The following is a 15529-nucleotide window of genomic DNA, read 5'->3' as shown; positions in this document are numbered from 1 at the left end:
TAGGATACATGCAGAACCAAAGATAAACATCTTCTGTAACCCCTACCCCCCAAAACCAAACACAAAAACCAGACTGTGTCACTGTCATTGTGTGCAATTAAACACTAATGGATTTATAATATAGAGTAAGTACTGTACATCCACACACTGATAGAAGAGAATAGTACATGTAGGTATTAAAGCAGGGGAACAGATGAATTTAATAACAGGCCAGGGATATGACAGACCTGTATACTCCAATGTGTTTCAGCTTGATCATTAAGAATGAGCATGTGCTAGAAATGAATAAATGTGCATTGCAATGAACAAAACAAAAATACCTCAGTTTGATCTGGTCTGATGGCACAGACCTATCAGGAAATAAAGATACATGCTGTTGAAAGGGGCAGCAGTGTGGAGTAGTGGTTAGGGCTCTGGACTCTTGACTGGAGGGTTGTGGGTAAATTTCCCCAGTGGGGGACACTGCTGTTGTACCCTTGAGCAAGGTACTTGATAGATGATAGATGTGTAACTTAAAGAGCTGTAATAATGCCTGGGTAAGTATGAGTGTATAATTGTCTCCTCCTCCTAACATTCTCTAATACTATTCAATGAATATCGTCACAGCAGTACTGTACACAGTTACAGTCATACATATTTAAACATCAGGCTCTTGAATAGCCCAGGGTTTACAATCTGTTTATACACCTATGTAATACTGTATGCATCTTACATATGCATTTTTTCTATGTGCTGAACTCACCACAAAAATCTTCATCAGCTCCATTTTCGCAGTCTATCATGAAGTCACATACTTGAGACAGGGTCACACATTCGCCCCATGCACCTCCACACTGGAACTGGCACGAGGGGGGGGGGGAGGGCTCAACCAGGCAGAAGGCTCCAGACTCTATCACTATATCATCAATGGCAATGGTGCCAACAGGTCCATTTCCCACCACACCTTCAAAAATGATCTAATAAAACAAAATTTAAGACTAGAATGGAATTTAAAGTTGTCTTAAAACACAAAAATGACACAAAACTGGTTTATATTATCATTATTTAAATAGTACTGTATTGAATAAATGTTGTTTTGAAGTGCTTTTTATTTTTTATTTTATAACAGCAAAACCAGCAAACAACAGTGCCTTTAAAATGCCACAAACAAATATAAACTACACAAATAAATATTATATTGTACTTGGAAACTCAACATGTATAAAATCTAATAAAAAAAAAAAAGATTTGTCTTCACATACCTGAGCTTCAATATGAAGTTACATTTAGTCTATTTGTCAAAAAAAAAAAACAGTGCATAAAAAGAACTTTTATATATAACAAAGGGGAAAGATTGGCTCCATCCCTCGAAAAATAAAAAAGAGAATGCCAAACCAAATAGAGCCGTTATCAAAGTTTCAAAGTCCTGTAAATGGGGGCCATTTAGTCTGAATTGTCTATCGTCTCTCAGGCATCAATTCTACAAGTCAGCAGGGGCTGTGCATTAACTTAGCTAGGAGCAGTCTGAGATCCTGGATGTAAACTGGACACTGTGATTAAAAGACCATTGTTACAGGTAACTGTTAAGGGCAATAATATTATAATGTTGTAAAACTCTGTACTGGATTAGAAATTGTTAAAACAAGCAGGAATATTATTGCAGAAATCTGTGTTAGCCTAAATGAAGATTAAATAAAACTAAAAATCTATGACCTTTAATAACTCTGATAGAGCCTTTTTAGAATGTGCTTGCAGCTAAAGTTTCTTATCAGCAAGAAGCAGCTTAATCCTGACAGAGGTCCCTTGACTGTAAATTATTTGTACCAGAAGGAATGTGTTTTAGCAAGCTAGGCTAAATTTACTGACACACACAGATGATTTAACTGAGACAGGTTGGCTCTTATATAAAGGGAGGGAACTCCCTTGTTCCAGACACATATTTTAAACCAAGTTAGGACTAATTGACAGAACAGTTGCTTTAAATCAGAGACACCTCATCTTTATAATCTTTATCTTAACAAAGTGACAGAACACTATAGTACCGGAGAAATATATTTAGCTTTAGAGATGATCTCATATATCCTGGGGTTAGAAAAATAGGGAAAGCATGGTACTGCATATTATTCATTTGAAGGAATAGCCTGAAATTAGAAAGTATATTATTAATTTTAGAGATAAAGGCTGTCTAAAAAGCCAGATGTTTTCGGTTTAATTAAGCCTTCTGATGCATGAAGCAGTTAAAAAGTCCTATAAGTATCGTAGGCAAAACTGCAGTTTATTCATCAGTTGAGTTTGGTAACACAGACTTAGCTGGTCCACATCTTGGAAAACCTTGCTGCGAAGCTGACTGCTGGTGTTTTATTCAGAGACAACTGTCCTTTCTTTGTCCTGTTTTATATTTCAAGACATAGTTCTCTGAAAAAGAGAGTAATCATAATCTTGAATGTATATCTCACCTGTTGAAGCATAAGGGTATAAGGATAGGATTATTATATTTAGCTTTAGTGAGGGTGTTATATTGTATGCTTCAGGTTACTTTTGGGTGTTTTAGTATGTGTTGTAACCATACTGCTTTATAGTACTAATGCTGTTAGTTTGCACAGACACCGGACTGCCCTGACTGTCTATGAGCTAGGATTCGAAGTCGATCTGCGATCACTCGATCCATTTAAGCATTAATAAATGAAGGAGTAAAGATATACTCTGATTTGTTAAACTGAATAAACCGAGTCTGTGTGATTATTCTTGATTGAAGGTTGTCTGGGCATGTGAAAATCTGCAAGCCAGTACACAAACAATCCACTGCATGAGTTTAAACCATCTATTTGTCCTCCTGAAAAAGCCTCCCCTGTTTCTCTTAGAGCAGTGGTTCCCAACCTGTGGTCCGTGAGTAAACTCCAGGTGGTCCGCAAACAACTCCCAAAATTCGGTTTCTACACAAGCATGTTGTGCTACTAATATTACTAAGCAACACATCAACAGATTTAACCATGTGATACATAATTATAAAATATGTATGTAGCCTGTATTTTCCCCCTTAATCCGTTTTCTCTTATTATGTGTGTGTTTTTAAATTAATATACAGACGTGCTCAAATTTGTTGGTACCCCTCCACAAAAAACGAAGAATGCACAATTTTCTCTGAAATAACTTAAAACTGACAAAAGTAATTGGCATCCACCATTATTTATTCCATAATTAATAGAAATCAGACTTTGCTTTTGATTTTTTATTCAACATAATATTGTAAATAAGAAAACAAATGAAAATGGCATGGACAAAAATGATGGGACCACTAACCTAATATTTTGTTGCACAACCTTTAGAGGCAATCACTGCAATCAAACGTTTTCTGTAGCTCTCAATGAGACTTCTGCACCTGTTAACAGGTAGTTTGGCCCACTCTTCCTGAGCAAACTGCTCCAGCTGTCTCAGGTTTGATGGGTGCCTTCTCCAGACTGCAAGTTTCAGCTCTTTCCATAGATGTTCAATAGGATTCAGATCAGGACTCATAGAAGGCCACTTCAGAATAGTCCAATGTTTTGTTCTTATCCATTTTTGGGTGCTTTTAGCTGTGTGTTTTGGGTCATTATCCTGTTGGAGGACCCATGACCTGCGACTGAGACAGAGTTTTCTGACAATGGGCAGTACGTTTTGCTCCAGAATGCCTTGATAGTCTTGAGATTTCATTGTGCCCTGCACAGATTCAAGGCACCCTGTGCCAGGCGCAGCAGAGCAGCCCCAAAACATAACCGAGCCTCCTCCATGTTTCACTGTAGGTATGGTGTTCTTTTCTTTGAAAGCTTCATTTTTTCATCTGTGAACATAGAGCTGATGTGACTTGCCAAAAAGCTCCAGTTTTGACTCATCTGTCCAAAGGACATTCTCCCAGAAGGATTGTGGCTTGTCAATATGCATTTTAGCAAATTCCAGTCTGGCTTTTTTATGTTTTTCTTTCAAAAGTGGAGTCCTCCTGGGTTTTCTTCCATGGAGCCCACTTTCGCTCAAAAAGCGACGGATGGTGCGATCAGAAACTGACGTACCTTCACCTTGGAGTTCAGCTTGTATCTCTTTGGCAGTTATCCTTGGTTCTTTTTCTACCATTCGCACTATCCTTCGGTTCAACCTGGGGTCGATTTTCCTCTTGCGGCCGCGCCCAGGGAGGTTGGCTACAGTTCCATGGACCTTAAACTTCTTAATAATATTTGCAACTGTTGTCACAGGAACATCAAGCTGCTTGGAGATGGTCTTGTAGCCTTTACCTTTACCATGCTTGTCTATTATTTTCTTTCTGATCTCCTCAGACAACTCTCTCCTTTGCTTTCTCTGGTCCATGTTCAGTGTGGTGCACACAATGATACCAAACAGCACAGTGACTACTTTTCTCCATTTAAATAGGCTGAATGACTGATTACAAGATTGGAGACATGTGTGATACTACTTAAAGAAACTAATTAGTTTGAAATATCACTATAATCCAATTATTTATTATCTTTTCTAAGGGGTACCAACAAATGTGTCCAGGCCATTTTAGAATATCTCTGTAGAATAAGCAATAATTCATCTCTTTTCACAGCTTCTTTGCTTTATTCTATGACATACCAAAAGCATGCAAGTATACATGATAAAATAGCTTTTAATTTCATCACTTTTCAGGAGGAATGAAGCATTATTTCAATGAGCTGTAAGGGTACCAACAAATTTGAGCACGTCTGTATATTACATCTCCCTTTGATCCAATACCAAGCATCGCCTTCAAAGCCGCCATTAACTGAAACAGCTTTTTAATGTGAAACAAATAATAACTAAATAACTTACACATTATGAAGGCACATTAGTCTTTAGCCGGCATTATTAAAAAAAATAAATCTACATCTAGCATTCATGTAAATGCACATCTTTCTCTGTGCTCACTGGCTCTTCAGTGTTCAGGGGAAAAAAACAACCTGATCTGACTGTCCCAGCCTTTTCGCTCTGCATTAAAGTAGCACACTGCATTTAATATTCCTAACTTGGTTGGAACGACTAAATAATAATACAAAAAAAAAACATTAAAACCACAATTTTGGTACTTTTCATTTTCAACACGATAAAAAAATGTGCTACAGTGTTGCCAGGTGTATAGGCATATACCTATTATTTCCATACGTTTTTGGAGAGGTTATTTGAATATAGTAACATAAGTTAATGTGTAAAAATAAGAGGCTATATGTGTAGCTTGATGTGAACTGTACCGTAGTGTGAATGATCAATTTCAGCTCCATGTTATTATCTGGGTTTATTCAGCCAGGTTTAATAAGACTATATGCCAAAAGGAAATTCTATTAATACTACTTCTGGAAATAATGTGTACAGTCTGTTCTTGATGCTGTTATATTTAACCAAAATGCTATCGATTGTGCCACCAATCCTATTTAATTTACACATCACAGCCCACCAGAAGTGGTAAGTAACATCCTGTACACTCTCCAGTAATTTTTGATTTTTTTAAATTGCTTCCCACCCACCTCATCTTTGTATTCCAGTGTTTTTTATATGTACACCGAGCAAAGTTTGAGACTCAGTGAGTGTAATAAGTTGTGTTAGCAATGGATAGATTAATTTGCTTCATGAGGTAACGGTTGCGGGGACCAGCACTGGTATTTACATTTACTGGATCCGAGGGTGACCCAAGCCCCAGGGCATTATTTGTCAGGAGGTTTTGTCAAACAAAACTCTTAATCCTGCAAAATTGAGATGCCGTTTATCTACAAAGCATTCAAAATGTGAAAAAAAAGTTTAAACAAAAGAAACTTTGCCATCAGCAACTTTCAATGCGCAAAATGACAACATTTCTTGCTGACTGTGTAGCAAAGATCCAAGCCCAGAAATCTCATTAAGTTAGATATCTTATATAAATACTTTACTTTCTACATGTACTTATACATATGCACATAAAAAGTAGTTTTGAAATGCTGTTGTGAAAAAATATGTGGCATTGGTCTGTGGAAAAAAATCCCAACACCAAGGTGGTCCCTACATTGAAAAAGGTTGGGAAGCACTACTCTAATATAATGAGTGACACCTGCCAGTAATTGTATTCGAGAATTAAAGAAGTTCCTGAGCGTGACAGGCCCCACAACAACAAGAATGGAGCCTGTACTAAATTACATGTACAGATCAGAAAGTCAGTTGAATGAAAAATAAGATTCCAGTTTTCAACAAAAACTTACCCTGTATTTTCCTTTCCCTTCAACTGACATCAAAGTAAAACCTGGGAGCCACTCGTCACTCTGGTTTCCAGTCTTTGTCCAAAGGTCTATAGCAGGGCGATTAGCCCATTGCTGTTTCACTGTTAGATTTCCTACATCACTGCCCTAAAATGAAAATAGTTTTATCTTTTTTTTTTATTTAACACATCCATTAAATAGCTAATACACTACAAATCAATTCTTAATTTACACACACTATGAGATGTGGAGGAACAACGTTAGTTCCTGTATATAACTTACCAGCATATGATACCAAAATGTGACACAATGCATTATGGAAGAATCTATAAATGGAGACAGTAGCCAGGCCCTGTCACCCCGCACACAATGCGCTGATGCATCCATTAAAAGATATGTGCCTGGTATAAATAATGAAAAGAAACACAGTGCTGGTTATTTAAAAGCTTTCAAATGTTTGTTGTTTTTTTTTCTAAAAATACATTTACTGCTTTTAATGCTTTTCTAATAGAAAACAATTATGAGATTTTATTTAAGAAGATATAAAGTATTTTAGCATTTTATTTCTTTGTGTTTGCCACGTAAACTTTATTTGTTCTGGATTCACAGTACTTTAGTTTGCTTCCTCATTCTAGAACTGTTTCTGGAATGCTGTTTGGTAAATTGCCAAATACTGTATTACAGGTGCTTTGTTTTGCAATCATTTCACAGATTTTCTTTGTGTAGTATACATGCAGTACCATACTTTGGTATTTTAGACACACTGATGTACCTGACATTGTTCATTTATAATCCTCTGACATTAATAAAGCAAATACAATGTAGTATAGCAACACCCTCTGAGATACAATATTTTCACATATCCGATAGACCCCTGGAACCAATTCAATCAGATATGACAGGTTCTACTGTATACTTACTCTTCATCAAAACTTTCATTTATATTTTTATTTTATTTAATCAAAATGAAAATGGTCTAAATAAAGTAATGGACTCTATTATTCTATACAACTGAATAGAATACTGATAAATAGATTTCAGAGTGCTTTGTATAAGCTGAAGCCTACCCTTATGGAAAAAAACATATATTTTTAATATATGGTAGAAAAGCATGATTCTTATATTTTTCATATATAGAAATTGGCCCCTTTTTATATTTTTAAAATATATGGGATATATTTCAAATATATGTTAGTCTGTAATCCATATATTTATTTAAATGTTGAAAATATATGGGGCACCATATATTTTCATTAGTCTGTAATCCATATAAAATAAATATATGGATTACAGACTAAAATATATTTTAAATATATCCTATATATTTTAAATATATAAAAAGAGGCCAATTTCTATGTATGAAAAATATATAAAAAATATATGTTTGTTCCATAATTCCATGTGATTAATTGGTATGGCACATTTATACTGGCATGTTATGTTCAAATAATTTATTTAAAACAAAAACAAAATCATACCAAATACTGTGCCCAAGGTATGATCAACCTTTGGTCCCGTGGATTCTGACTGTGTTTGTCCACTGTGTCTCTTCCAATCAAACTGATCGTAATCTAAAGCATTTTTCCAAGTGCATGTATCATCTTCAAAATCACAATATCCTAACGGTAAGCAAGGTCCCTCCAGGAGGCTGATGTCATCAATAGCAATATCTCCTAGCACCTCAGGATTAACAATTCCCTCAAATGTGACCTGCACAGAAAATCAGGGCTAAACATTGACTGCAAAAACCAAAATTAAAACAGACATAGACAAAAGTTGTCAATAACAAAAAAATGTGAAATGCAAAACAACTTTTTGACAACCTAAAAATCAATGGACCATTTCTACTCTCTCGTGGTTTTACAAAACCATCAGATGCCTCTCATCTGCCGCATCATGTGACTGTAACCAGTTCCAAGAAGGAATATTTAAATCCATGCTCTTCTGAACTATGACATGCTCTGAACGTACAACAGGTGATGGCTTTGTATAGCCATGGTTACAATTGAAGTTTTGTCATTGAAAGATGGAAACAAAGTCACTTTCAAGACCCTGATCCATAAGAAGAACATAAGAAAGTTTCCAAACAAGAGGAGACCATGAAAGTGTGTATCCATCTGCCAAGATATGAAATGAAACCTTAAGGCAAAATGTATTATTTCCAACTGACACAATGTGCACTGGCTCTTGAGATGAGTGCTAAACCAGTTTAAGCGTTCACTAAATTGTTTTGAAGTGTAAATGTGGATCACAGTCCAAAATGAAGAATGAGCTGTACTTCCCACCAACGTATTTCTCTAGAGGATATTAATGAGTTTGTACCTGAAATGCAACAGGGCTGTTAATATCCACTTGGGCTGCATGCCACTCAGTGTCTTGGTGTCCCTCTGTGCTCCAGACGGGGTGAGTAAATGCATTCTGTCTTCTCAGAAACACCCTAAGAAATGGTATGCCACTGCCGGACATATAGTACCAAAACTGTAAAATAAAATCCAAATAGGAAGGAAAGGACAACATTTCGGAATGTGCCTGCACCATGTTTGGAATCTCCATGTTTTAATTATAATGAGAAGAAATGTGTTTACTGTGCATCCACAGATCTCTGCGCTCGGCTAGTGTGCCGATTGGAGTGGGTGACCTTTTAAAATGGACAGTGGCTATATGCCTATATGTCTACTCGCTCCAGAGAGCAATGCAGCTCAAAAAACTTTTGGATGAATCTGAAAGTAAGGTTATAACACCAACTGCATAGATAAAATACAGAATGAGTGGTTAAAATAGAACAGATGGCAACAGGCTATTAGATTCATGACTGTAATTTAAATTGCTCTGTCAGAACAGCATAATTACTTACTCACTGAATCCTGTTGTGTAAGATGTGTATTTAATTAAAACAATCCCAGCTGGAATCAAAACAATTTATAGAGAAGTAGCTGAATAATTAGCACACCGCCAGTTCTGCGGCATGGTGTTTCATTGGAATTGTCATGCAGATTGGCAGAGTTTGAAGTCAAGATATATGATATCAATATTTGTATATACATGGGAATTGGTGCATTGTTCTTTCTGTCTTTCTTTAAGACTAAAGCTGTCAAAACAGTAGTTTGGAATAAAGGAATAAAAAAAAAACCAAGAAGATAAGGCAACAGTTAAAAAGAGTACAAGGAGCCATTCTTTAACACAACAAAAAAAGAAACCAACTGTAGTTACAGATACAGAGCAGGATAGTGAAATAAGTGTAAATCTAAGTTACCCGTAAGCAGTGTGCTGAAGGCGGATACACTGGACTGTCTAATCTGGCTTTAATAGTCTGTGGAGGAGTCACTGATGTCGCAAAGTACATATAATGACCATATCGTGTCCCATAACTGTGATCAGTGCTGGGACCTGATGGGGTTATTAGACCAGATCCCAAGGTCCAGTCCAAATCTGAACTGGCATCTTTGGAAAAACCACACTGGCCATTCTCAAAGTCACAATCTCCTAAAATAAAAGGCAAACAATTGTTATTAGATACCATGTTGTACAAGAGTAATATAGCCCAAGCTATGAAAACCTGTGCCCTCCAAAGTATTAATTTCTAGGAATAAAACTAGTTTCACAGAATTGCTATACCTAGTTACTCAGCTTTGCTGTGATGAAAAGACTGCACTGGCTACTCTAACACTTGCACACACCATGCTTTTCAATTGCCATTGAGTATCACAACAGTTATCAGCAATTGAATTAGATTAACTAAAGGGTCATCTAGAGTGAATGTGATCTGTAAATATGCAAAAATGTGGCAAGACTCCTGCTTCTTGATAAAAACAACAATAGAAAGGTCAATGATTTGATGTTACCTGCTGAAGGGGTACTGTTTTGTGACAATACACAGTATTAAGTTACTTAAATACAGAGATTGTCTTAAAAATGAGCCTGCACAATTTTTAGCCTATACACAAGAGTTCCAGCCTTATATATAAAGGTGTCTCACATTACGGTACCCAATAGCCGATACGGCAGTACATTTAACTGATACGTTATGCCCAAAGGTAACATTCAGTTGTATTCATGTTTCATTTTGGTGAAAACTAAGTGAGAGAGAGAGAAATATATAAAAACTACTCTGGTAAACCCTAGGTGTTTTAATTGGAATTGAAAGTATTGTTAATACAACTGTGAACCCTTGCAGTATTTTAATTAAAACATGAAATGAAAAACTCACGAGCTGATGGACAGGGCCCTGTGTTAAATGAGATGTCATCCAATGCAATCACACCAGCCCATTTATTTTCTCTCACAGCTTCAAATATGATTTCAATGTTATTGTTGCCAGTAATGTAAATCTGGAAGAAAAAAAAAGATTAAAAAAGCAGTAATTTATTGCTAACAGTCAAGTGCTCATTTTCTCATCTTCACAATTACCTTATGAATCATCATTTAAATAAAAAAAATATTTTTAATAGGAAATGCAATACTTACAACTCCTCAAGCAAAACATTATTTATTCAGCGTCATGTCAAGTTGAAATCAGTGTATGATGTAACAACTTATTAACTCCATGTTTTTACTTATACACATGAAAACTGTTGACTACACCAAACAACATATACATTGTTTACTAGGCATTCTTTGATATACACGTTTGGAATCTATGAAATTCTATGGCAGAGTGAGTTATGCTTTTCATATAAATATGAACAAATCAAGCATAGCAGAGCATGGTTACTGAGGGACACCGGGTGATGCTGCTCAATTTCTGATGCAATGTTTTGGATAATAAAGTTTACAATTCCTTCAGTGTGATTTTAGAAAGGATAAATGTTGTGCGGACAGGCTGTAGAAGGCAGCATCGTGGTCGATATGAACTTTAGTAGCAAATTCGAGATGTGTTGTGAATTCATTTGTGATTCAAGCTTCAGCTGGAAGTGTTGTATAACTGCAATGCTGTGATAGCACGTTGAGCCGTACAACTGCATTGCTGAGGGTATATTTGAGTGGTTTGGGTTGGATTTGTACTGTTGCTGCATAATAAATGAATGGCTATCTAGGCTCCAATTTGCTGAAAAAGCCTTGAACATTGTATAAATAACCAATAACCCCAGTGGCAAAGCAAAAACAACAACCAAACAGCACAACTTACCTGTGCATAATTCCACTGTGGCCCCCAGGTTCCTTTCTTTATCCAAGTAAGTGTGTCTTTAAATGCTTCATGATAATACACTTTCAAGGAGCCAACATTCCCTCCATACATATAATACCAGAACTTTACACAAAGATCCTCTGAGGCTACAGATACAGAAGCACTCTGGATCCTTGCTCTGGCTCCTGCAACTTGACTGCTTGCATCAATATACATGTAATAACCTACAAAAAGAAAATGCATATGGCCATAAATTATATATCTGTGTATGTTTTTGCATCGTGTATTTACAATTTGCCGCCCATTTTAGGATTGATCCATGATATCGTTTGATCACGATTGGTGGTCAAGCATGAGCATTTTTTTAAAATTTATTTTTTAGTTTTGACACCAGTTCCTCTGTTTTCACTATGCGCATTCGCACCACATTCAAAAAATGTATGGTTACTGTATTTGGGTTCAGCAAGGTTAAGCAGATTGTAAACAAGCTTTGTTCCTCTATAAAAACAAAGAATATGGATGTTATCTTGTTTACTTATTTAATTATTCAATGGATTATATTCATACTTTTACCACCACTTGACCACAATCAAGACGAAAATAAGACTTTTATTTAGAGGCGTTTTGCATGATGTAATGTAATTTAATTGAAGTAATAGTTTAATAATTTAGTAGTTATTCACTATATTATCAGTGGCTCTAAATGTATTATGTTTTGGGAAACGATGAATAGAAAGGAGGCATCGTCCCAGCCTTAGAAAGTAGCAACATTTTTTATAGTCATTGCATGGCTCATTATGATTAAAAGAATTGTCGCTGTAGAAGAAATGAAGAGAGTTTCTGTAATAGAACAGTACCATCCCTCTTTAATATTGATGATGAAATCAGCCATTATTAACTAAGCTTACTGGAACCACTTACTGAATCCTTCACTTTTAACTTTAAAATACATATTACTTTATGGAAAAAAAGGATTTGCCTTTGGGTAACTCATTTCTACTAAGTGTGTTTTTACTTGTAACATGCTGGATATTGATCTTTTCTACAGTACATATACCATGTTGCTTGCTAATTCACTTTAACACCATGCTTATTTCCTGTGTACTTAATTTCTTAACTAATGACGCTTGTTTGTATATTGTTTTTACTATAACTGTATATTCTTGCTCCCTCCAGTGTACCAGTTTTAAAGAGATCCTTATTCATTGTAACAAGTCATAGTGTAAATAGATACATGTACATCATTATTATATTTTGCATAAAAAAAATAGACCAGTTGTTAATGAAGTGTTGCTAATCAAGTAAGCTCATGAAGGTAAGCTTGTGTCAAAAAAGCAGTACATGCATTTCTGCAAAACATTATCACTATAAAACATGTATTTCTGTTTTGCTTCCTATAACACAGTTTGAAGATGTATAACATGCAGCTGCTGCAAAAGCTTGCTTTATTGGCTCAGTAGGTTTCAAGGAGAAAGGAAGTTTGTCTCGATAGCTAAAATTAACATTGGAAATGTACACCAATAATAGTATATACAAGGTGTGGAGTGCAGAGGCTAAACTACAAAAAATACAACAAACAAACACTGAGGTTTTATATTTTAACAGGACACTGCAGCTTTAACACAAAATGATTTTTGAATCCCTGAAGTCCTTCCCTGGAATGCTTCCTTTCAAATTGGACTCCCCAGAGTCCACATGTGCCAGCAGCCAAAAACTATGAAAACAAACACTGATCCTTCTAAATCTTCTTGACCTTGCGTGCAAGTAACAGGTTTGAAACAAGCAGCCAACACTCTTAATGTGTATTTAATGTTAACCATGGCTTTCACAAATATACTATACTTTACCTGTGGGACAGTTTACATGTTGGTTTGTTTCATGTGAATGGACAATGCATTTGAAACTTGGCTGGGAAAGCTTGTGAAAATGTCCCAAAAAAAAGTCTCAGTATTTTACAGTGAAAGTCTCAATTTCTTGTGAGATTCCAGGAGAAGCTTGTGAAAATGTTAATTAGCTCGTTCAAGTCCTTTCCTAAAGCTGCTATAAAAGTCACATGGGGATACGTAAGTTACCATGGTCCAAATATGGCAGCAGGGAAATTAATGTTTTGTTTGCAGTATTTCCTTTCAGATTGATGTTGCAGATAACCCCAACTTTTTTTCTCTGTCTTCCCTAGCACTTTGCATAATGCTAATCATACACAGATCTAAATGTGTTTGTAAAGTATCATACAGATTGTATTTACCAAGTTTCTGTTTAAAACTATTACTAAAAATGTTTGATAAAATGCATCGTGGGCTTGTGAATTCATGTGGTTACAACTACTGTACAGTACTTCAGAATACACTTGCAAATAGCTTTCTAAACAACTGTCACTATGTCTTTATTGTAAAGTACTAAGTAGTACTATGTTTAAATGTGTATAACTATACTCCAATGCAATTTCTCCTAGTTACTTATGTCTGAGCAAAACCTGTGTCCATCCTCCACTTACGAATAAGAAGAGGATATGATGAGGCAGCTTGATACAATGCACAACACGAACATTGTTTAACCCACTCTCAAAATAAAATGTGGTGTGGAATTTTCGCGACTTATTTCTTGGGAATCAGCAATACTACTCAATATTCCAATTCTTTAATTAGCAGAAGCAGTCATACAAGTACAGCGCAAATGAGGATGCTATATTTGATGTAAAGACATACAAAATAAGCTAATGAATCAAAATGTGACACAAAATAAAAGTACACTGTTAGGTTACAAAAATAAAGATAGCTGTGCATCTCTAATAGCAGGACCCTCTTCATATCGCTGTTTTACAATTCTTGCTGGAGGCTGAGGTAGCTGTTCCTCTGCTTGCCTGAACACCTCCTTACGGTCCTGGCACAGATTGTGCAGGATACAGCAGGCTGTAATAACTTGGGGAACGAGCTTGTGGTTCACTTCAGTACGCTTCAGTAGTATCCGCCTCCTCCCTTGCAATAGCCCAAACGCCTGTTCAACGACCACTCGGATTTGGCCCCGATTATTATTAATAAAGATCTACCCGTTCCCCACGCTCCGTCCCCTTGTGATGCACCTTGCTTGTCTGTGTTAAACAGTTTTCATGAAGATTTTACTAGGATACATTGTTCATAATTATATGAGAACAGACAGCAAATAATTCACTGAGGGCTGGCTGAACTTATTAAAAACCAAAATTATATTGGAAATCTGCCCACCTCTTGCGCTGCCAGTGGTGTGATCTCCTGCTGGTCCAATTGAGCCGGACCCTGCTGACCCCCGCTGCCTCAGCCAATCAAAATCATTATGCGGGTCCTGTTGCCAGCTGCACGGGTCCTCTTCAAAGTCACAGTCATTAGCAGTGGGGGCTGAAAAAGTCACACACCATTCCATGAAAAAGACACAAAAGGAAAGTTCAACAAAAAGTGTTAATTGGTCATGATTTACTGCCGTCAGAACTGTTTTTTCACTTTCTCTGAAACATTTATCTCCACAGGGAACAGATGACTTACTCTCAACTTAAAGAGGCTACAACTGTAATAATTTTATTGCACACACAACTTCAAACAATAATGAACACAATACCAGGTATTGCTTTTTGTTCAGTAAGTAAAACAGGCACTTTCTACAAAGGCAGCTCCTTAGCAACTGTCAAATGTAATGTTAGGTAATATAAGGAATGACCTACACCCTTCTGGACATAACAAGGTTGTAATTCCATGAAGTGATTGATTAAAAAAAAAGATGAAATTACAGATTTGTATTAACTGTTTTGAAATATTTTTTTGTTATTATAAAGCATAACATTTAAATAACTGTCAGAATTGTAATATATATTTATAGTACATGTATGGATATTTTGTCTACAGTGAACATACAAGAGGGCATGTGGTTAATTATGACCCATTTATGTGCTTTACTTTCAGAATTAAATTCCCTATCATATGGCTCAAACTAAATCCTCTCTTAGTAAATTGATGTTGCTGGCTGTCTTTAGTTTATCCTTGCATTATTTTGCTTCAACATATTTCTCCCTGTCTTCTTCCGTTGACACCAGACAAATGAATGTTTGCAGCATTATTAAATACAAGGTGAACATAAAATATTATTACTGGTGACTTAATTATAGAACTGTTCAGTTTCGGTTGTTTTTAATTATTTTATGTGGGGTTTAAATACATTTTCGGTTGTTTTTGCTGTACTTTGATTATTT

The 15529-nt window shown here is 36.0% G+C and overlaps 1 protein-coding gene across 1 annotated transcript in view; it reads right to left on the bottom strand.

Moving 5' to 3' along the window:
* LOC117967562 (MAM and LDL-receptor class A domain-containing protein 1) overlaps positions 1 to 15529 on the bottom strand; it is a 166919-nt gene that overhangs the window by 124454 nt on the left and 26936 nt on the right. The window contains exons 26-34 of the mRNA XM_059023145.1: positions 14535 to 14684; positions 11314 to 11537; positions 10396 to 10516; positions 9442 to 9671; positions 8511 to 8666; positions 7667 to 7898; positions 6471 to 6589; positions 6192 to 6335; positions 743 to 956 (exon numbers count right to left, since the gene is read on the bottom strand). Of these exons, the coding sequence (XP_058879128.1) occupies positions 743 to 956; positions 6192 to 6335; positions 6471 to 6589; positions 7667 to 7898; positions 8511 to 8666; positions 9442 to 9671; positions 10396 to 10516; positions 11314 to 11537; positions 14535 to 14684 (1590 nt within the window). The remainder of the gene's footprint in view (positions 1 to 742; positions 957 to 6191; positions 6336 to 6470; positions 6590 to 7666; positions 7899 to 8510; positions 8667 to 9441; positions 9672 to 10395; positions 10517 to 11313; positions 11538 to 14534; positions 14685 to 15529) is intronic.

Source organism: Acipenser ruthenus, chromosome 4 (assembly GCF_902713425.1).
Source record: "Acipenser ruthenus chromosome 4, fAciRut3.2 maternal haplotype, whole genome shotgun sequence".
NCBI lineage: Eukaryota > Metazoa > Chordata > Actinopteri > Acipenseriformes > Acipenseridae > Acipenser > Acipenser ruthenus.
Note: the sequence above shows the minus strand (reverse complement) of the source record. Positions and strands in the feature narration are given on the sequence as shown.